At 41.7% G+C, this 24,211-nt stretch overlaps 1 protein-coding gene across 2 annotated transcripts in view; it reads left to right on the plus strand.

Annotated features, from left to right (window-relative positions):
• The first annotated feature begins 11,872 nt into the window (after positions 1-11,872).
• Positions 11,873-24,211, plus strand: part of LRP5 (LDL receptor related protein 5) — a 236,755-nt gene continuing 224,416 nt past the window's right edge. For both annotated transcript variants that reach the window (XM_074997919.1, XM_074997920.1), the window contains exon 1: positions 11,873-12,120. In XM_074997919.1, coding sequence (XP_074854020.1) covers positions 12,048-12,120 — 73 coding nt within the window. In that variant the 5' untranslated portion in view covers positions 11,873-12,047. The remainder of the gene's footprint in view (positions 12,121-24,211) is intronic.

Here is a 24,211-nt window from a genome sequence, read left to right on the forward strand (position 1 = left end):
CAACATGCATCCCACCCAGGGCTCCAAAACAGCTGGGGAAGCCCAGGTCCTCAAACCCAGCAAGGGCAGCATCCAGGTCCCCCAGGGTCAAGACATGTTGCAGGGGCACTCTGTTGATGACTTGGGTGATCTGTAGGGGGAAGGAGGAGAGGTCCATGACCACTGGACTGGGGGCCCCATGCCCCCCACTGGGAGCCCGCTGCCCCCCTTCATGATCGCCCCTCCCTGGGGTGGCCCCATGGTCGGGGTTGGCAATATCTCCTTCAGCACTGCTCTGACAGTGGCATTGCCTACATCAAATTGGTGGCCGATGGATCTGTGGCTGTCGGGGGTGGCCAGCCACCATAGTGCGATGGCCACCCTCTTCTGCACTGGGAGCTCTGGACGCATATGGGTGTCCCGGTGCTGGAGGACTGGGGTGAGCCAGTGGTGGAGGTCCTTGAATGTCTTCCAGGTCATTCTGAAATTCCTGAGCCACCGCTTGTCCCAGTCCTCCAGCACCAGCTGGTCCCACCATTTGGTGCTGGTGGTGCAGACTCACCGACTCCGACTCGGGGGGATGGGGGGGGCACATGAGGGTGGCAAGGGCCTGAAGGCTGGGTCCCAAGTGAGCGAGCTGCCCGTGCTGCTTGGTGAGCAGCATGGCCAGCAGGCTGAGCAGGATGGTGATGGCATCGTCCTCATCAAGGGAGGGAGCTGGCACGGTCTCCAGATGTTCCCCATGTATGTGCTGCTGCTGTCTTCAGCCTGTCAGCCTTGAGCATGTACAGGCTGTGGGTGCTGGGAGCAGCCCTTTAAGGGGTTGACTGGCTGTGAGCCCAGAAGGGCTTGTCGGCCATGCAACCCCATGCTTTCAACATTTCCCGTCCCCTTACTTCAAAGTAGGGGGTATTTGTGTGTAGGGCTGTGTCTACACTAGCTCAAAATTTCGAAATGGCCATGCAAATGGCCATTTCAAAGTTTACTAATGAAGCGCTGAAATACATATTCAGCACCTCATTAGAATGCCGGCAGCTGCGGTGCTTCGAAATTGACGCAGCTCACCGCCACGTGGCTCCTCCAGACGGAGCTCCTTTTCACAAGGACCCCAGCAACTTTGAAATCCCCTTATTCCTAACAGCAGATATGAGTAAGTGGATTTTGAAGTTGCTGGGGTCCTTTCGAAAAGGATCCCTGTCTGGACGATCCATGCAGTGGCAAGCCGCGTCAATTTCGAAATGCCACACCTGCCGGCATTCTAATGAGGTGCTGAATATGTATTTCAGTGCTTCATTAGTAAACTTCAAAATGGCCATTTTGAAGTTTTGGGTGAGTGTAGACATAGCCTTGATGTTTAACTTCGAAGTAAGGGAAAGCCTACTTTGAAGTAAGAGAGGGTGCATTTTGTGTGTGGACGCCCTACTTTGAAGTTGCTTATTTTGTAGTGTAGACACAGCAGTAGTGTAGACACAGCCACAGTGTAGTTTCTTGCCAACTTACCAGTGCAATGATGCAATATTTGGGTTGCAAATGCTGCAGGGAAAAGTTAATTTGTATTAACAACAAAATTATTTCTACTTGTATTTAAAAATAATCCTGGACACTTCAAGTTGTGTAAGTGTTTTAAATGCTTTATTACTTTTACCAACCCTAAATTTATTTTTGTGTTTTATAATACCAAAAATTGCTCTTGATGTCAGATATGACCATCAGTTTACAAGCCAACGGCAAATTTTTCAAGCTGGCCAGATTTGGAGCTCACCATTGTGACTGCTGCTGTTGGTTCCTGTTGATTTAAATTAAAATCTTATGCTACAGGTCTTTATCTGTTAAGTAGCTCTGGATTTTTCTCCCCTGCAGATTTTTATGGAGCAAAGACTAGAGTTAGTTACAAAGACTCACCCTCCCTTGCTAACCAGAGTAACACGGAACAGGATTTTCAATAATCTTGAAACCTTGTGCAATATTTAAAACACATGCAGAGTAGGATAAAAGGAGACCACTAGTGTAAATGGAGAATTCTGATATTAGTGTGGTTTTACACTTAGCATGCACAGGATAATTGCTGCGCGAGGAGCAAGATGACAGAGAAAGTGACAGTGTAAGCATGTGGCTACTAGGGTGATAAATGTAATTCCTTGTGTGAGTGGAAAGAGTGGGTGGAACCAAAGGTACTAATTACAGCATATTCAAGTAAAGCATTGACATTTTGTATTTGTATTGCAATTGAAGCGATTTGTCACTGATGAGCGAGTTTGTACTTACAAACTTTTACAATATTTTCTGAGCAATGTTTGTTTGTGTTCGCAGCGTATGCCTTCTCTTTCCCCTACATCAGTGGTTCTCAGCTAGGGGCAAGTGTATCCCTGGGGATATTCAGAGCTTTTTCCATAGGGTACATTAATTCAGTGTTTCTCAACCTTTTTTATGAATTAATAAAAAGGATTTATTTTATGTCCATCTAATTTTTTTATTTATCCTTTTTGCACAATCATAAGTACGATGGCAAGTTTGTTCCTTATAGGCAATTTCTTCCAACCAACCAGTTATGATTAAGTTGTCTAAACAAATGTGTTGGTTGCCATGGTAGAAAACAAAAGTCTGTCTGAAAATTGTAGGCACTGGTGGTACTTTTTTTTTTTTTTAAAAAAGGGGTACTTTATGAAAATCAAGATTGAAAAACACTGCTCTACATTATGTACATGTGCAGGCGTCTGATTCAAAAACCTCCAAGCAGCTCTCCGTTTTCTCTTAGTGGGTCATAATGCCTCTTTGTATACAATGGCAATGCGCAGTTGACTTCTTTGTTAGCAATCTAAATACAACAGAATTGTTCTAGTGTATGGGAACCTGAAAATGAAATTGAGCAGGAACTAATCATAAGACAATTAGTGAGCTAAGACCCATTTTCCTGCTAAACACTGTTTTACTGTTGCTTCATCCTCCTAATCTGATCCCCTCCCCGCTGCACAGATTAACCTGTTTCATCCACTTGTATCTTTTCTGACACCTTGGGCAGATCTGTGCTAGAAAAGTTTTGGGAATCTCGCTGTACTAACAAACCTTCTTCATTTAGACATAGCTTATACACTTAAAATTTGCTTTTGCTGTTTTAATTTATACTACATCGGTGAGTGAAATAAACTGCACCCATAAAATAACTCTTTTTTGCCAGTATAGCTGCATCTACACTGGCATTTCTGTTCACAGAGGAATGGGAGAGGGATCCAGTCCCCACTAACAGACTTCATTATATTAGCCAAAATCATTCATGCAGACTCTACCTAGTCTTTGTCTTCACTAGATGTTTAACTCTTGGTGAATCGTAAAGCTCCATAGGGAAAGTAACTGTTTCTTCTGTTTTTATCTGTACAATGTCCACTGCAATGGTGCCCTGATCTTTGACCAGGCTCCAAAGTACTACTGCCACCAGAATGATATAAAGAAAAGTGAAACTGACTCATTTGTGTCCATTGTCTAAGATGAAGTGCAAAAGACACTTTATATTGAAAAAAGTGTAAATGGTGAAAAGTAAATCACTTTAAAATTGGTTTGTATAACTAAAAGTGTCCTGTAACAACTTAATGTAAAAGTACAGATTTGTACTGACTTACACCCTTACTTCAAGTTAAACAAGTCACTAGTGAAACTCACCAATGCTGCCATCTGCAGGACATTACTTTCTATTGACGGAGGTTAGACATTTCCTGCTGTTGCATCATGAAAAACTTAACTTCATTTCTTACATAGATTTAAAAAAAAATAGTTTTCCATCTGATATATAGCACAGTTAACACTACGAAGAGCTCAGTATGAATACCTATAGTGCTTGTGCTGTGCTTGTGGTTATACAAGACAACACAACAAATGCCACAAAAACATACGTGTGCGTGCATAATTATAAATACATTACTGTGTGTTCCACTTTTTATATAGTCTTCAATTTGTACATTTTCATTTCTGCCACTCTACATACTTCTTCAAAACCATATGTACTCCCTTCTGCATGCCACAGTTGCCAACTCTCCAGGATCGTCCTGGAATGTCCAGGAATGGAAAAATAATCCTTTAATGAAAACAAAAAGCAGTCAAGTAGCACTTTAAAGACTAGCAAAATAGTTTATTAGGTGAGCTTTCGTGGGACAGACCCACTTCTTCAGACCATAGCCAGACCAGAACAGACTCAATATTTAAGGCACAGAGAACCAAAAACAGTAAGCAAGGAGGACAAATCAGAAAAAGATAATCAAGGTGAGCAAATCAGAGAGTGGAGGGTGGGGGGGGAAGGTCAAGAATTAGATTGACCCAAGTATGCAGACTAGCCCCTATAGCGACTCAGAACGTTCCCATCATGATTTAAACCATGTGCTAATGTGCCGAATTGGAATATAAAAGCCAGCTCGGCTGCTTCTCTTTCCAGAACAGGGCGATAATTCCTCTTCAGTAACACACATACCTTTAGGTCATTGACAGACTGCCCCATTCCATTAAAATGTTGACTAACTGGTTTGTGGATCTGGAGTGTTTTGATGTCTGTTTTGTGCCTGTTGACCCTTTGTCTAAGGGAGTTAGAAGACTCTCCAATATACAAAGCATCTGGGAATTGTTGGCACATGATGGCATATATGATGTTAGTAGAGGAGCATGAGAGATTGTCATGTGATAATACATCTAACTGAAAGGGCAGTCCTGGCTCCATACACCATAAACATACAATGTAAGCTGTGTAGAACCCTCAGATCACAAGAACAATGTTGATGTTCTAAATATAAGTATAATCGAATGGGTATGGTATTTGGATTGATAGAACAGTAAATTTCCCACTGTACGCAAGAAAGATTTCCATCTTGCCAGAACAGAGCAAGATTTGCCAGGCCTCTTACTGCCCACAAAAATCAGATTATAATTGTCTCTACGTGGCACTACCCCATATTACAAAATAATTTATTAGGTGATGAGCTTTCGTGGGACAGATCCAGACGTAACAATTTAAGTTCACACATTAGTTTATATCAAAAAAACTGTCCAATGTGTAATGTCCAGTGTATAGACAACTTGACTTGCCAAGATGTTTTGGGTAAGTGAATGAATCCCTCTGGAACAAATGTTGCTGTTACCTGGTGCATGTCAATGAGGCATAGCAATGCCAACAGAGGCAAAATTTGGCTCACTCTGTTTTCCTATATCTGAGGTGTGGATGTTACCTACTTCACAAGTGTTATGTAGCTTAATTAATTAATGAGCAGCAATTTGTGGTGTTAAGCATTAAGTATTGGTATAATTTTTAATTCTGCAGAGTCTTGAAGTGCCAACCACACATCAGAATTCTATTGTGTTAGGCCTTGTACAGATACCAAGATGCCTTGTTCACATTCTACATAGGCCCAGCAAACAAAGAAAGAGAGAGAAGGGTATAACATGCAAACAAGACTGGGGAGTGGCTGACAGATTAAATTATTTGCCAACAGCCATACAGATGAAGACTTTTGCAGAACTATGAGTTTAATCAGCATCATGTGAGCTGTAGGCTGGTGTCCTAACCATAAATCCATCCTTTTTTCCTATTGTGACTGTAACGTATTCTGAATTCAGTTGTTCCTCCAAGAGTATCTCAAAGGCGTCACTAGTCTTGGCAGTACGCAGCCTGTGTATGCATTACAGTTGGCCTACTTGTGTGTTGCAAGAGAAGCGGGAACCCCATGTTCAGAGGAACAGCGCTTTGTTGAGTCATTGTAAACATTACAGATTAGCTGTAAACCAATTTTCTTCAGAAATTGGGACAGAGAGATAACCTAAATTTGCTTGAGTTGTAATTGCTCTCTAGTTTCTAGGGGGCCATAAACGTGCAAGTGTAAAACACTACACAGTATTAGCAACATGATGGCCTTAAAAACAGTGTGAAAACATATGACACTTTCTCTTCCTTTATTTCTGTTCACCATCCCCCTTGCAAGCCAACAAGGCAAATTATCAGTTCCTCTTCAGTATGTGCAGATCTAGTGTTTTTGTCTACACTAAACAGTGAAGCCTTAGAAAGCAACAGATAATTTCCTTGTGCTGATATTTGACAAAACATAAAATAAGTCTGAGTGTCATTTATAAGACAGTAAATTCACTTCCGGGGCTTCTGCTGTTCTAATTAAGGGTTAGAGCTACAGGAACTCAAGACAGCTGTGTAAGTTGGGACAGAAGGATCCTATAAAATGGGTGAGGTTTTCAGGGGAGGGAAATCTGTGGGGAGTTAATATGCAAAAATGATTTAGTTTATTTCACTTGTGCTAACTTTCTTGCTGTGGTTGGATGGACCTATTATCCTGGGTCACTCTCTGAAAACTCAGCCTAACATGACTAAAACTATTTTCCTTTTAAAATCCTGTCTGCTTCCCCCATTCTTTTAATGACAACGATGACAGAAAAGGCAGATTGGATCCAGCCTGTGGGGATCTCTCGCTCTTCCTCCACGACCATGCCCAAATCTTGCTGCAGCTTCTTCCATGCCATATTGCCAAAAGAGATAATTGGTGGGAAGGAGTATTTTTATCCTCCTCTTTTATATGGGAAACTGAGACACAGAGATTAAGTGACATGTCCAAGGTCAGAGAGGAAGAGCAGAACTGAAAACACGTCTCTGGGCTTGTCTACACTAGCTCCCTACTTCAAAGGTAGCATGGTAAGTAGGGTGTCGGGAGATTATTAATGAAGTGTGGCACTGCATACATGTGTGTTCTAATTCTCCCCTGTGGCAACTCTGAAGTGTTAAACTTTGAAGTGCCAGCTAGCGTGTAGCCGTGGCTAACCTCCTGGTACTTCAAATCAAAATTCTGAGGAATAAAGGGACTTTGAAGTTGCCGAGGCACTTCCAAGTACCGGTGGGTTAGCTGCAGCTACATGAGAGCCAGCACTTTGAAGTTTAACACTTTGGAGTTGCTGCGGGGAAGAATTAGCTTAATGAAGTGCTGCATATGCAGTGTGGCACTTTATTAATAATCTCCCAATACCCTACTTACCATGCTCCTTTCGAAGTAGGGAGCTAGTGTAGGCAAGCCTTCTGTGTCCTAACTCAGTGATATAACCACAACCACCACCGTCTCCTTGGAATCCTTCCTTCTTACATTAAAGATGAACACCAAAGAAAAGTTGGCCTAGTCCTTAAAACCTGTGACTTTTTGCCTAATAGTTTTTTCTTATAATTTTACCTCAGAAATTTAAGGACTGGCAATGTCTTCTTGTCTCATTTTTGCAGGGGTAGAGAACACGAAAGGGAATTTTCTTCCCTCTCAGATTTGTTTTGTTTTGTTTGTTTGTTTTTTCAGAGTTGCACCAGTTTAATTTTAATTTAGTTTGAGTGTCAACACAAAGTCTTGTACAGGTTTAACTCTTTAGAATAATACCTTTAGTGGAGTATAGATGAGGTCTTAGTTAAAGACGGTAGGGGGTTTATATCTTAACAAGAGCGGTGGTGAATTTACCCTTATCTGAAATGTTTAAATCAAGACTGGATGTATTTCTGAAAGAAATGTTTAGTTCAGCTACAAATTGTTGGGAGTAATGTCAGAATTAGTGGCAAACTCTATGGTCTTGGTTTTTAAAGGAGGGCAGGCTGGCTGATGAAAATGATCCTTTTGGTCTTAAAAAAAAACAACTATGAATCATCTTTAGTTAAAAAAAGCTTGAATTATATAAGTATGAAACAGCCTTAAGTAATCTAACTAAAAATTCGTTCCTCTCAGTTTCTCTGGTAGGAAGTCTTACCTATTATCTAATGATTTATAAGACAGTAGCAGTTTCCCCTGTAAGGTGAGTGCTTGGGCAGCCACTCAGGAGAGATTCAGGTGCCACCCAGTTGATTGGCAGAGTGCCCACAACCAGCAGCATGTTTCTATTGGTGGTGCACATCTGCACATGCCATGATGCACATAAGAAAATTTATTCCACCCATGGATGGAAAAAAATTCGAGGGAACATTGGACAGCAATACCCCAATAGAGTATTTCAGCCTGTGGCCCAGGGTACTTTGAGCTCTGTACAGAGAAAGACACCATGGCTGCTTCACAGAGCAACTCTGCTAGTTTGCCAGTCCCTCATGTGCTCCTCTCGTGAAAGCAGGGTAGTTAAGACATTTTTCTAAGATAAAGAACCAAATTAAACAAATCTTGATTTTTTAAGTACTATTAGCCGCGTCTACACATGCTGGCTACTTCAAAGTAGCCGTGCCAACTTCGAAATAGTGCCCGCCACGTCTACACGTGGCGAGCGCTATTTCGAAGTTGAAATCGACATGAGGCGGCAAGATGTCGAAGTCGCTATCCTCATGAGGAGATGGGAATAGCGCCCTACTTCGACGTTGAACGTTGAAGTAGGGCACGTGTAGCCGATCAGTGTCCCGCAACATCTAAATAGTGGGGTCCGCCATGGTGGCCATCAGCTGAGGGGTTGAGAGACGCTCTCTCCAGCCCCTGTGGGGCTCTATGGTCACCGTGTGCAGCAGCCCTTAGCCCAGGGCTTCTGGCTGCTGCTGCAGCAGCTGGAGATCCATGCTGCATGCACAGGGTCTGCAACCAGTTGTCGGCTCTGTGGATCTTGTGCTGTTTAGTGCAAGTGTGCCTGGGAGGGGCCCTTTAAGGGAGTGGCTTGCTGTTGAGTCTGCCCTGTGACCCTGTCTGCAGCTGTTCCTGGCACCCTTATTTCGATGTGGGCCGCTTTGGTGTGTAGACGCTCCCCTGCAGTGCCTACTTCGATGTAATGCTGCCCAACGTCGATGTTCAACGTCGACGGCACCAGCCCTGGAGGACGTGTAGACGTTATTCATCGAAATAGCTTATTTCAATGTAGCATTCACATGTAGACGTAGCTATTATGGGGCATATACACTCTATTTTCCTTTGTAGGTCATCATTAAAGCCAATTCTGTAATTTCTTTGTAACTCCGGCAAATGTACAGATGTGTTTCTCAGAATGACTTACTAGCATGTTTTTTAGACAAAACTTCTCCCAGGGTCAGTGCATGTGCCACATGTGAAGTGATGGCAGGAGGCAATAATAATATTACTGGAGCTTTGATCCTGCAACTTGATTTCTATATCTGGATCGCTGGGTGTGTGGCAAGACACACTGGAGTTGCAGGAGTGTTTGTATCCACTGTGCTACCACTGGTAGAAGACCCCAACACAGATAAATCAATATGCTCCCAAAGATTAGGAAAGTGAAATTGCTTGTGTCTAAAATGAAAAACAGCCATTAAAATAAAGGGTTGTTACATGTTGACTTGGTTATTTATAGCATAGGTTATCAATCTGGGGGTCACAAACAGGTTCCAGAGATTGCAGCCATCCTCCTTTTCTTTTTACCAAGGTGGTCGGAAGGTTCAGATATCTGTTTCTGTTGTAACATGGGTCAAAGTATGGAAAGAATTGAGAGTCAATGCTGTACAGTTTTTCTCCTGGCAACAGCTTGAAGAAATACAGCCAGTGTGCTGAGGTGTTACAGTGGAACAGAAGATGCAGAAAGTTAGATGACAGTTCAGTGGAGAATGCACTATGCAGTGCCCATGCACACAACAATTTATAAAGCTTAAAGCTTCATTCCCTAATACAGTTATAAGAAGAGCTGGTAGAAAGTATTTAAACCTTTTTGTTAAATGACTATCATTTAAAAAAAGTGAAATGTTTAATAAAAATTTCAATGTCATGAAAATGTTCTTGAAACCCCAAATGAAAAATAAATAAATGAAAACCCTTATCTTTCCCTCTTCCATTCTTTCCAACACAGAAAATGAAAAAAAAAAAGAATGAAGGGGTGTGTGTGTGTCTGACGGGGAAATCTACAAATTTAAAACATTTAAAATTCAAAAGTTTTTATACATTTTCATTATGAAATAAAAAAGTGTTCATTTTTGATATCTCCAGCATGAAATTCTTTCTGATTTTTCCCCCCAAAACTACCATTTTCAAACAGCTGTAATTATAATCCAGGTTGGTTCGACCTCTACACATAAAGTTAAATTTGCTCTAACATTGCCCGTGTCTACACTAGCCCCAAACTTCAAAATGGCCACGCAAATGGCCATTTCGAAATTTACTAATGAAGTGCTGAAATACACATTCAGCGCTTCATTAGCATGTGGGCGGCCGCGGCACTTCGAAATTGACGCGCCTCGCCGCCACGCATCTCGTCCCGACGGGGCTCCTTTTCGAAAGGACCCCGCCTACTTCGAAGTCCCCTTATTCCCATCTGCTCATAGGAATAAGGGGACTTCAAAGTAGGCGGGGTCCTTTCGAAAAGGAGTCCCGTTGGGACGAGCTGCGCGGCGGCGAGGCGCGTCAATTTTGAAGTGCTGCGGCAGCCCGCATGCTAATGAAGCGCTGAATATGCATTTCAGCGCTTCATTAGTAAACTTCGAAATGGCCATTTGCGTGGCCATTTCGAAGTTTGGGGCTAGTGTAGACGTAGCCAGGATGTGTCTACACTAAGAACTAACTTTGAAGCTAGGTACTACGTTGAAGTAGCCAGCAGAGAGTCTACACACATTTTCCCTTACTTCGAAGTTAACTTGGGAAGTTAACTAGGGAGCTCAACTTCAAAGTTCTTACTCCATTCCTGGGAATGGAGTAGTGCCCTATTTCTAAGTTTAACTTCAAATTAGGATGTGTGAAGATGCTCTACTTCGAAGTTGCACTTTGAAGTAAGCAACTTTGAAGTTATTTTTGTAGTGCAGACACGGCATCAGAAGAGTAGCCATATTAGTCTAGAGCTTCACAAATAACAAACAGTCCTGTAGCACCTTAAAGACTAAAAATATACTAGGTAAATAGTCACAGAGAGGTAGCCATGTTGGTCTGTATCTCCACAAGAAGAAAGCAATCCTGTAGCACTTTGAAGACGAACAAAATAATTTATTAGATGATGAGCTGGGGACAGCCCCACTTCTTCAGATCTGGAAAATTCTGATAAAAGTAAACTGAGAATGAGAATTGAAATTAAAATTTTACCACATTTAAAACATTTACAAAATAAATTTAAATTCTCATTGTGTCAGTTTACTTTTATCAGAATTTTCCAGATCTGAAGAAGCGGGTGTGAGAAAGGGGGTCTTACCCCTGAAATCTCGTTACCTAATACATTCGTTAGTCTTTAAGGTGCTATCGGAGTGCTTGTTATGGTCAGGTCAGTGCTAACTACTATTGTGTTTTCAGTCTTGGAGAAACTTTGCTGGGTGGATGGGCCCTCAGCAGCTGCCCACAGGGAGCAGCTGCTGGTATATGCGTTTAAAGACTTTATTAATAAACCAGTCTTGCATTCAAAAGAGTTCCAGTAGGGCTGTTCAACGTTAATAGTGTTGTTGAAGTAACCTGTTCTTGCACCACCTGCGTAACACAGCACTAGGCAGCCTAGGACAGAGGGTAGGGAAAGGAAAGAACAAGCCAGTAGGGCTGGAGACAGACCAGCTTCCCTAAAGCACTCTCCGTAAGGAAGTTGGTGGCTTTTAAAGAGAGACGAGGAGAAATCCCACCCAGGCAGGTACAACAGGCCTCCAGGGAAGGCCCCAAGCACAGTCAGACCCAGTGTCTCTAACCACCTGTGTGAGCGCGCAGAGGCGGGAGGCTGTGACCCCCCTCAAGGGCCGAAGAGCGAGGACACCGCGCTGGGCACAGCGGCTTCTGCGGGAGTCGCTCTGACGGGCGGGGGGCGCCTGGCTCTCGCCTCATAGGCCAGTGCCTGCGGTGCCATGGCCGTGTGGGGTGCAACCAGAAGCACGTGGGGCCCCTCCCCGCCGCGGCTGAGGGCGCCGCACCCCAGGCGGGCTGGACAGGGCGGTCCCTGAGCAGGCTGGGGCTCAGCTCCTCCTCGGGCTCGCAGCGGGGCGGGAGGGAGGATCCCAGCCCCCCCTCTCCCCTCCCCTGGCGGCGGCGGCGGCGGCGGCGGCGGCCGGGCACAGGCCAGCGAGCGCGCGGAGGCGGAGGCTTCCAAGAGCGCCTCCCCCCCGCTCACAGCCGAGCGCAGCGCCCGGAGCATGGAGCCTGCCTGAGACACTCCGCGGGCTCCGGCAGCTGCTGCTGGCGGCGCACAACATGGAGGCGGCGGCGCCGCGGCTGCTCCTGCTGGCCGCCGCGGTGCTCCAGTGCCACTGGGTCTCGCTGCGCGGTGAGTGGGGGGCGCTGCCTTTTCTGGCTGCCTGAGAAACTTCCCCGCGCCGGGGCGGGCTGCTGCGGGGGCGCGTGGCGCTGGCGAGGAGTTTGTTTCCCTTCCTGCAAGGAGATGGGGACGGGGGGGATGCCACCCGCGGGGGCCGCGTGTTCCCTTTGGGGGGAGCAGGGAGGGAGGGGGTCGCCCTTCGTTGTTGGCTAGTGAGTGTCCTGGCCGTGGCTGCCTCCGCGAAGCTGGCTCCCCCGGGGAGCCCCGGAAAGGTGCCTTCAGTCACTGCGTGTATTTTAAGTAGCAAGACAAAAGTTTCTGCTCCCTCCCCACCCCCCCGCTGCTCCGCGGCCTCCCTCCGCCAGTGATTTCCCTGGGTTTTGGAGGAGCTGGTGTCGGGTGTCAATCACAGGCGGAATCAAACTTTTGGCAGCGTTGGAGTGGGAGTGGAGGGGAGGAGAGAACCCCCCCCCCCCATTTTAAAGTTGAAAAGGGAAAAAACTTGCTTGACTTGTGAAATGTAACACTTGGAAAAACAGCCTTCTGGGAGAGAAAAGCCTGAAGGAGCTACCAGCCTCAGCTGCAGCCTGGGTTTGTTCCTGTCCTCATGTACAAGCCATCTCGAATCCGTGCTTGCTTCTACTGGGACTCTGCCGATTCCCCACCGTGTGGGGTTTAAAACCTCAATTCCCAGTTTGCATTGACCCATTTTTGTTTTGGCTGTCCTTATTTCGCTCCCCGGTCCTGCTTTCCCATTTCAGCCAGGGGACTTTCCCATTATATTTTGTAATCTTCACTCCATTCAGTGCACCAAACAAATGCTTGGCTTCGTGTTCTTACAACCCTTCATGAAGACAGTTGTTTTCACTCTTTGCAGTAACAATATAATAATTTAAATAATCTTCCCCACCCCCAGTAGCCGTGAAAAAGGGTCTGGGGATTTGATTGTCTACTTTCTTGATGCTTGGTATTTTGGTAACACAGAGAGGTAACTGTGTTCATCTGCACTGTAACAAAACAAAACGGCAGAAATGTAGCACTTTAAAGTATTGGTATTTTAGTTTGTACCATTGCAGACTGGGGCTCCCTGTTGCACCCAAGAGGCCAACAGACACAACTATTTCTGCTGCTTATCTACTTGGAGACTCCACCTCAGCACTTAGCAAACTAAGGTTTAATTGTTGCGATTTCCTAGGTAAACCTAGGAGAGTGACCAAGATTAACAGAAGTCACAGAGAAGTAGCCTCCTTAGTCTGTATCTGTATTTTCTGTATCAGAATTTTCCATATCTGAAGAAGTGGGTCTGTCCCAGGAAAGCTCATCACCTAATGAATTATTTTGTTAATCTTTTAAGTGCTACAGGACTGCTTTTTTGTTTTGTGAAGATTAAAAAATGTCCCTGAGGTGATGTTCTCATAATTAGGCCACCCACTTTTCCAAACCCTTTGTAATTATCAGAACTGTCATTTAATACAAGAGCTCTGACCAATTTTTGCCAGAGACATCATTTTCTAATTTTAGTCAGGACTTCTGTTGCTGTACATTACAAAGGCACAAGTAGTTTTTAATAATAAATAAGAGGTAGCCCTTTCCTTTCAAAAAACTGAATTTATTGATAAGCTAGTAAGTTTAGAAAGTTGGTGATGTTTAGAGCTGAACCACTTGGAATTAATTTTTAAAATGCACAGAGTGTAAAAAGATAACTGTGTGTGGATTGTTCACTGCACATTTCTCTATGTTTAATGATATCTGTGTTTCTGGCTGACTCTGATTTTAAATACAGAACTTTATAAAAAATAGAGTCCAGTCTGTAGAAGTCTTGAATGGGGAATGATGAGTTTATAACATAGTCTGTGCTTACCATCTCAAATTAATTTGTTGACTGTCTTATCTTTTAAACAACAAGAGGGCCTGCGGCATCTTATAGACTAACAGATATTTTTGGAGCATAAGCTTTTGTGGGCAAAGACTGGCTTCAGTAGATGCATGAGTGGGCAGTTGTGTTTAAAAAAAAAAGTAAATAAGTCACTAGTGAAGCTTTCAGAAAAGAGCAGTTGTGAGATGTTCCCAAATTAAAACTATTCACCTTGTTATAGTTTTGAGAGTCGAAATGATTGCATGTATCAAGATGTTTCTATCAAGACTATGTGACATGGAAAAGCCTTTTGTCCAAATGCACTTTTTTTGTAATGAGCTAATGGGGTTCAGTTCTGAATCCTGATTATGTGACTTTTGTTTTTTGACCAGCATTTGATGTTAACTGTACATTGCAGAAGTTCCATCGAATTCAAACACCTCACTTGTTTTGTTTTGTTTTTCCTTTTATAAAAGTGTGGGCCAGCTTCCTCAATCACATTTTCTGTTTTATGGCTGGTATACACTATGTAAACATACTAGAAATATTTGAAATATTTAACACTCCATATTACTACCTCCAAACACTATTCATGTTGCCGGAATATCTTTCAGTTCACAAGATGAAAGCCTGCTTTTAGAAGTTTGAGAGAAACTGGTCATAAGTTCTCTTATATTTAAAAAAAAAAAAAGCAAAAAAAAAGCTTGTTTTAAGTTTTCATTCCTTGAAATGCCTGATGGTGTAAACGGCACGTGCGTAACCTAATGGTTTCAGGAGGACTGTCTGCTTAAATCATTTAATTGGGAATGCTTGTTTGCTTAAAGTTAAGCGGATGCATGTCTGTTTACAGGATTGAGGACCTCATTTGATGTTTCCTATAAAGTTTGAGGAAAAGCTTAAAGTATGATTTCAGTATACAGAGACAAAATGGTTTTGTTATTAAATAAAAACTAGAAGACTTGTGGCACCTTAAAGGCTGAGATATATTTGAGCATAAGCATTTGTGGGCAAAGACAGTGCATATGATGAAGCAGGTCTTTGCCCATGAAAGCTTATGCTCAAATATATCTGTTAGCCTTTAAGGTGCCACAGGTCTTCTAATTTTTGTGAATACAGATTAACATGTCTACCCCTCTGCTATTAAGTACAGTTTTTGCTCAGAACATGAAAAAGTCAAGGTTGGTTGTTTTAAAGTTTAAGTATAAACATAAAACTGCATAAGGTGTGAAGTGGACCTATAGATCTGACACATGTATATTGTGTTGCCCTGTGGAATATTTATGTATCATTTGATTTTTTTTTTTTTTTTAAATCAGGAAGTAGTTGGAATTGTGCTTAGTTGTGACTATTTGCTTATACTCCAGTTTCAAAGAAGTAAATAAGCATGAGTTCAAAAAAGTTTGTATCAATTGTATGCAATTTCTACCATGTTCCTCAAGAGTTATGAAAGTATGTTCGTTGCTCTTAATGGTTTGTTTTTTATGGTTATGAACTGATGCGTCTTACTAAAAGATATGAGGGGTGTGTGTGTGTGTGTGTGTGTGTGGAGAGTGAGAGGCTCTTGTGATCAAATAAAAAATACATATATCTGAGAGCTTATGGGAAACAAAAATACATTGAATATTTATTTAACATAGTCATCAGATAGGCTATAACTGGCAATAAATATTCTAAAACTAATTAAGCACAGATATTCCAGCCAAATGACAATCTGAATGATATTGGGTTTGTTACAGAAAATTTGGGGAGTGACAGATTTTGTGGGACTCTTCACCTGAGTTTCAGTGTACATTTATAGGTGGGTAAAATTCTGCCCATGGGCCAAATCCATCCCCCAAACCTTTTAATCTGACCCATGGCTTGCTCCTACACTGTGGAGCGGGGACAGCTTCAGGTGCCTCCCACAGCAAAGTATCTTGGCTCCTATTGGGTAGTTTCATGCTTCCCCTGCCCACAGCAAAAACTCTCAGCTCACCTTGACTGGTGAATAGGAACTGAGAGATTTTGTTGGGGGAGAAGGAAGGCATGCAACACACCAGTGGGAACTGAGAGATTGCGCAAAGGGCAGGGCAGTTCCGCATGATTTCTCAGCTCCCATTGGCTCGTTTCCAAGCCTCGTGGACAGATCAAGGAAGATCCCAGACCCCACGCCACTTCCATAGAAAAATGCAGCCCTTGATCACTTTCCAAAATCTTGGTGTGCCCTCCAGCCCCCTCCCCACCAAAAACTACTGCCCACGCCTGAAATGCATCTGTTTCTTTTCGTGTACCAGGCTGTCCTCATAGATGCCTAGTAACTGATGTGATACAAAAGGGCTGTTGTTAAATGAATAAGAGAAAATATTTAGACTTTACTATAAAGTTTATTATTCTGGTATTTTAAGAGAACTTTGACGTATTTCTGTAGACAAAGGATAATGACCTTAATTGTTTATACTTTTAAAAATTTAAGCATCAGTTTGAAGTATGATTTCATCTTTTAGTTCTGGATGCTTTAAAATTACTCAACATGAATGTGTGCATAGTGCGTAAATCAATATGACACATTACACCAGTACTTTAGAACAGTGGGAATGTATTAGGTCAGCGTCTTAGCATGAATGTCACCACTGCAGCCTCTGCTGTTTTAGCTCTTATCTGGGTAGACACTTGTTGTACATTCAGACCATGCTAGTTTATAAATCAAGGTTTGAATTCTAAGCAACCTGTAGATTTGTATTAATTTTAAAACATTAATGTCTTATTGTAAGGTCAGAGCTATTTTATGACAAATGCAGCAAATTGGGTGTTCTAAAATCCTTGTGCTCCTAGTTATCACCCCTTGTTGTAACCGTTGGATGTTAACGTTTCACAGTGCTAAAGTGCAAAAACTACCCATCCGTGAATATGTGGCTTATAAATTAGATATGCATCATTTTGTAGTTTTGCTTCTCATTAAACTGTAATTAGCCATGTAGAATGACAGTAAGGCTGGCTGCCCACTTGCTCTCAAAGCAAAGAGTGAAGGAAGGTCAAGAATTTTTGGTGTGCAGAAACAGTTAATTTAAACACTATTTTATTTTTTAAGCTTCATGTTAAATGTCTTATATTACTACATGGTATCTCTTGAAAGTGACATGCAACCACACAGGAAAGAATGTTGAATTGATTCTTAATTTATTTTGAAAAGTCTACTTATTGCATAGAATCTTATCTTATAATTTCTCCTTACCTTTGGCCTTAGAACTATTAAACATTCAAGATCTTTTACTTTTGCAAGTGTAGAATTTCTCATAGAAGGCATTCAGGCTGAGAAAAGTGTTAAAAACAGTTCAAAGAAACAGTTATTGTGCACTCTAGGTCTGTGTATGATATCAATGGGCCTTTCACCTAAAGAATGCAGGTAGAGTACAACTCATTTGTACTAGAGGCCAGCAAAAATGCAGGTGCATCCAGCACAAAACGGGGGTAGTATTGTGCTTAGAGAGTCAAGGTGTGTGGTTGACTTTTCTTTTCTGACTTAGAAGTGCTGTATTACTTTCAAGCAGACTGTGTCCAGAAACATATGAAGTGAAATAGTGTATTGGCTGGGATTGCTGGTTGACAAGAGCCATATGCTAATTGGACATCTGTCCGTTTTTGATGTGACAGATATATGTACTTTCCTGGCAAATTACACAGTTAGGACAGTTGTAAAAATACTTCTAGAAATCCCTACATCTGCTATGCAAAACTGAGGAAACTTAGAGATAGAAGTAAAGGATAATAAAGGTAGCTTCTGGGGTGCAAGGATGGTGAGAGACAGCTGGGGTAACGGAGAATAGTAAAAAGAAGAGTTGCAAATTGTCCTTTGGCTTCTACTTAGTGTCTGTAGGGCCACAAAAAGCTGCTGTGAAGCTCCAGGGAACTTCAAAGATGGAATGCTTGAGAGATTGGGTTGGAGGAAAAAGTTAATAAACAAGGGTTCTAACTTTTTTCTACAGTTTTCTTGTTTGTGTGTTTTCCCTTAGCTAGTGCAGACACTTCATAGGCTGGGTCTACATGCGCTGCAGAAGATCGAACACTTAAGTTTGATCTTCTGCGGTGCTGTTTTGTGGTCACTGTTAACACCAGAACTGATTGCGGGCTGACAAGGATTAAGGAATACCAACAGGAGGAACACTCCTGTCAGCATTCTGCAGTCAGGACAGGGACCAACGTCGACAACTGCTAAATCAATTTTTGGTACCAAATTGGCATACCTAAAATTGCGTAGCAGCTGTCATGATTCAAGGTAAGTGTAGACCCAGCCATACACATGGCCAATGTGCACAGTTACACCGGTTTGACTAAGAAGTGATTTTTCAAATGATTTAGATAAACACTAGCGTCACTTTTGTGCATTTTCCTAAATCAGTTTTAAAAGTTAGCTTTTCTCTGTAAATTTAACAAAACCATTATAACCAGTTTTAAATCAATATGTATTTCCCCACACAGGCTCATTGTGGAAGATTTTACATTGTATAAGCCAGGGGTGAGTGAACTGGAGGGGGTGAGCCCCCTGGGGATTGGGTGGGGGAACTGTGACATTTCACAAGAGGAGCAGCACAATTGGCTACTATGTGTCTGGCTCATCCATCTAATTAAAACTGTTGAAAGCTGTTACTGTTTTAGTGTATGTATATTCACATTTATAACCAAGTAATAGTTTTTACGTTCTACATACTTATTTTCTTGCACATGCCAAATTTTCCCCCTTCCATATAAACAGAACTGAAATTTGTTGGTTTGGATTACATTAGACAGGTAGGGTGGGTTGTGGGGAGGGGGCTGCTAATTGCAGGGACAGAAAGTGTGACCCGATGTAAAACATTTGTTCATCCCTGTATAAGCAACTCTAAATGTGGTTTTAATTAAAACGCAACAGAGTGCCCAATGCAACAACAATTAGCCCCAGCATCAGTTATTACCACTATTTTACCAACTAACTGATTAATCTGTTCATAACATCAAATAGTTGACAAAATTGTGACTTCTTAAAGTAATTGTTGGTTTGGTGCACTGCATTACTTATTTTTTTGTCCTTTGTACCTCTGTGAAAGGTTTTCCAGTGCAATGAAAGCTTCAGAAAGCAAAGGGATATTTTTTTCTGTATTGGCATCCTTTTATTATGAGGTTCCCTCATACCCATTTTCATTGTATAACAGGTTGTAAGATTGTTGATAAAATTAGGGTTTTGCTGTTGAGTTAGTGATGTATTTGTCAGATGTTGAAGCCCCAAAAGCCTGCACCTGCACACACTGCTTCATGCTATAATAGCAATGAATAATACTTGACACTTAAACATTTCAAAATGTGATATAAATATTAACTAATCCTAAATTCCCTTGTAAGATAAGGATATTATTCTCCTCTTACAGGTAGGAAAACTCAGGAACACAGGTTTGACTGTCTGTGGGTATGTCTAAACAGGAGCTGGAAGGGTATGAATTCCACCTTGTGGAGTCATAACTGCACTAGCTCTGACCTTTTAGGTAGCTCACTAAAAATAGAGGCGTAGCTGTAACGGTGGGAAGGGCTATGCTCCCCAAGTAAGTATCTAGGGTATTAGAAGGATTCTGCTTGGGCTTCTAGTTCTTCCTACAGCTTTTGTAGTTGTGACAGGTATATTTCTGGTTTATTGTGTTAGCTTTCTGTGTGCTTGTGTGAGATCCAGGAATGTTTCATCAAGTTGGATGTTATGTTTCCAGCTCCTGCATGGACATACCCTACATTAAGAGCCAAGGTTAGAATTTGGGAGTGTCTGCTCTCCCGCTCAGGCTACCTGACTGTGCAGCTTTGCTACGTTAGTCAGCTGTTCTGTGAACATACTGTGTGAAAAGGAATATTGTTCCAAACCAGTTTTGAAAACCCAGAATATTTATTTTGGGGTGGGTGTGGCTAATAGGTTAAATTTTAACTTGGATATCTGTTGCAAAACCCTGAAGATTATAGATCATTTACTTTGCATAGTAACAGACTATAGGGAAAGTACTATTATAAAGTGGGGTTAGCTTTCAGATTTGCGCAGAGGCAAATACTGTAGGCACTTTCATATAAAAAGTAATGGTAGTCCATCGATCCGATGATGACACATCTGTGCAGCTCATCTGTTTTTGGTCTCATGGTGTGCCCTCTGGTGACTGTATAAGCCAATTCTAGAGGTGCACATTTTGCTGCAGATGGTGCGTGGGAAGTTTGCAATCTGTGGGTTGTACATTGTTCGCGTGCCTCTTCTAGATGCTGGCAGCGGTCTTCCTCAAAGGCAATGCAGGTATTTCTGACTGTTGGACGCCACTGTGTTCTGTCACTGGCGGCGTCCTCAAGGTCCCTAGGTTTGATACTGCTGTATTGCAGATTGGCTTTGATGGTAACCTTGTCGCGTTTCCATGGATGACCTATACGCTGGATGCCCTGGGAGAGTTCACCATATAGAAGCTGGCAAGGGATTCTGTTGGCATCCATGTGGCTGACGTGACCTGTCCAACGTAGTTGTGACTTCATAATCATCATCTCGATGCTTGTCATCTGGACTCTCTCGAGGACCTCAAGATTGGGCACTTTGTCTTGCCAGTGGATCTTTATGATGTTACAGAGGCAGTGCATGTGGAATGCTTCAAGCTGCTTGATGTGATGCCTATGTAGTGTCCATGTTTCCCACCCGTACAAAAGAGTATATAAAAAGTGTTTTGCTGCTAATTTGTGTGCTTTATTTCAATAGAAGTTTTGCCTGAATAAGTAGGGCTGGTGGTATTTTAGTGTTCCACAGCACTTCATATGTTTCTGTATGTTTTTCTTTTTTTCTCCTATAAAATTCTTCAGATGTAAGCTGATTTAATTTACACAATATTATTGCAGTTAAAAATAAGTGGATATTAATTTGCATACATCACTTATCTGCACATTTGCATGTTCTGGGCTGACATGATAGTAATGTTCTTACAGAAACCATAAGGGGGTTTTTGAATCTCAGCCTATACAAGCAGAAAGAAGTTTGGAGTTAAAGGATGGGTGTAGCTGAAGACAGGACTTGGCTTATGATTTCCTTTTCTCCTGATTGTAATTTGTTACATTTAGGATTTGAAAATGTCTGAGGCGGTGTAATGATGTGTCCGGTACATGTTTCCAAACCTAGGGACAGTGGGGAAATGCTGAGGATGGAATGGAAGGACTAACTGTGCTTCTTGGCTTTTGTGGGTTGGTAAAACTATAACACAATTTTGTAGGTATTCATTTCCTTTTCTTCTGTGTCAATACTAGTTTAAACCAAAGCAAAAGAAAAAATGGGTGGAGTGGAAGAGGAACAGATCTCTGTGGGAATGTGCCTGGCACTTCTATAATCAGTGGATTATTGACCTGGCTTCAGAGCTTCTATGGACTATCATGTCAACAAATAGTCTCCTTTGTTAAACAGTGTTATCCAGAATGATTATTGTGTGCTACACCTAGGAAAAACTATGTGTGCTTTTGGAAATTCAGTATTTTGGCACTAAAATACAGAAATGTTTAAATTTATCTGCAAATGTTGATATTTTAAAATAATATATTTGAGTTTTATGTGAATACATTGGGACATCTCTAAATTAAAAGGGATCAATCCACTCTGACATTTCTTTTTTGTGAGGAAGGTTCAAACTAGAATGGATTTCTAACACAAGGTTTGTTAGTTGTTGTTATTCCCAGTGCCTTAGTCAGAGGACAGATTTATTAACAGTTAATTTAAGGTTGGTCTAAGAAATGGCACCAAAATAAATGAGATTAATTTTTAAAATAATCTCTTCCTGAGGTACAGACAAGATCCCAGTACCAGACAGTATAAGTGCCCCTAAATCTGATTAAGTAACTGAGATTCGAGTATGTATAGATCACAGAATACCTCTGGGTCTCCTCAAGTAACATAGTTCTGTGAGAATTAAACTGTTTTGAACTAACTGCCCCATGTTATGCACCCCACTTTCCATTTTTCTGATGCTTCCTGAATAAAGATCTAGATTTGTTTGACTGTAAGTAATAAAATACCTATTGGGTTAACTTGTCCTTGTCACCAGTAGGGTTCTGAACTAGCTGACACGTGACGCTGTGTGATCTAAAGCTATATATCAGCACAAAATGATGTCATCATCGCTCCACATTTTGCAAATGCTCCTTGTCTAAATAACGGTTTCATGTGTTGTAAATGACAAAATTCCTCTCAGGTCACCCCAACTGACATGTCCCTGCAAATGCTAGACCTCTTTGAAGTAGCTGACATGCCTCCATCCCTGGCACAAAGTTTTGTTTCTATGAAGAGTGCATCCTTGCACCTTACATTTTGCAGACCCTCCACTAAGGAATTGGCAGTAAATGACTAAATATTTTCTGAGTCTTTTCAATTGTGCATCTGCACTATTTGATCATTCTGAAGATTCCTGAGTATGCCACACCTTGATCCCGGACTTTATTTGTATGCATAGAACTGGCCTGTTATACACTGACTCCCTTTTACCTCATTTTGCAAATAACCTTTCAGGAAGGAGCTAGGGTTTCAGTCCGCATAAGCGAAAAGGTGCCTAGTGGGTCATCCCAAGTGACCTGTCCACACCGAACCTGATCTATTGCAGAGAGGCCTGGACATGGCACTCTTCTGATCCAAAGCCTTGTTTCTGTGCCAGGATAGTCTGTTCTACCCACCCCCTTTCCATTTTGAAAATGGTGCTTGAATAAGCAACATCATTTGACCTGATGAGTAAATGACATCTCTTGTCACTTGAAACATGCATATGACCACTAAATGTTCAGAGCTTCAGACTACAGAAGTGATGCGTGACACTGGCTGGCATGAAGCCTCAGTTCATGGAGTGTCATGTTCTGGGGTTTTCTGGATGATCCAGGGATTGTGCAGATGACATTTGAGGTATCCTGAAAGTCGTTTTGCCATTTACAGTCAGTTCCTTTTTCAGGGAGTTCATCATGGAAAGTGCTGGTGGTGTGATACGGGCTGGCATTTTGTGCGGGGATCAAGCTTGAGGTCAGGGAGTGATATGTGCCAATACATGCTAGTTTGGTGATCATAGGGATGGTGGTATTTGGGGTTACCCCAAAATTATTGTTTATGTGTTCACACATCTCTGTTCTTAATTCAAATTAAGGGGTGATTGTACCATATGGCATCAGAGACTTGTTTGTATCTCATAAAAGCATATTATTAAAACCACTAATGTTCTTGCAAAAAAAAAAAAATCGGTCAAATTAAAAAAGTTTGAGTAAGAAACTGAGACTGTGGAACCAACTTTGGTCTTGTACTTTTGGATGGAGTAGTTAACTTATGAAATACGGAGTACAAGATTTTAACCCAAATACCCATAATTCTGACATAAGGAACTGCATGCATAGCATAAGTAGTAGTTTTCTTAGCTGCTGGAGACTAATACAAAATCAGAATGTTGTTTTGCCTAACTTTTGTAGAAGCTGAATTGGAAAACGATGCACCTTTATTTGCAAGAAAGTAACACTTTTTTATCCATTTATCCTATGTATATTCCCTCATAGTATTTATAAAGTGGATATTTAAAGTAGCCCTGAAGCTTCAATTTTTAGGATTTCAAATAAGGTGTAATATACCCATCAGTGGTCACTCATTTTAGGCCCAAAGTTACCTATGTTCTACACAAAGTTGATGTCCCTTCATTTTAATTGTTAAAAAGGACCTGCTCAAAAATAATCATGAAGCTGAAGTTAAAGACAGAGGAAGCACACTGGAGGAAGTAATGTCTCAGCATTTTCCCTAGCCATCATCAGTAATTGTTCCTCATTTTGGGGTTTTGTCACACATTGCAATTGATTAGTCTTGGAAACTTGTATTGCTAGTGTATCTGACCATCTTGTGTGAATGTGCATGTATGGCAGATTAATCTGCAATTTGGGTTTTCTTGTTCCCAAATGAAAGTGAAGATGCTAAAAATGCTCAGTAGAATTTTCATTTGAGGTTTATATAGTTGTAGATGTGATCAAGCATTGTACACATATGACTAACTGGGTGAAAGAGCTCTGCAGGTATGACATAGTTGTGTGTCTGAGTTTCAATAGTTACTATTTATAGGTTGGATTAAATTAATATTACTTATCTAAATTCCAAAACTTAACCTGCAGGTGTTCAACTGACGGAATGTGTGCATTCAGAAATAGTTAAACCAGCATTTGGATATACTTAGCTGAGTTAAACATAGTCTGATTTAGGTGGGATAGGGAAAATAAAAGAAAAACTAGTGA

This window comes from Carettochelys insculpta, chromosome 6 (genome assembly GCF_033958435.1).
Source record: "Carettochelys insculpta isolate YL-2023 chromosome 6, ASM3395843v1, whole genome shotgun sequence".
In the NCBI taxonomy this organism is placed as follows: Eukaryota; Metazoa; Chordata; order Testudines; family Carettochelyidae; genus Carettochelys; species Carettochelys insculpta.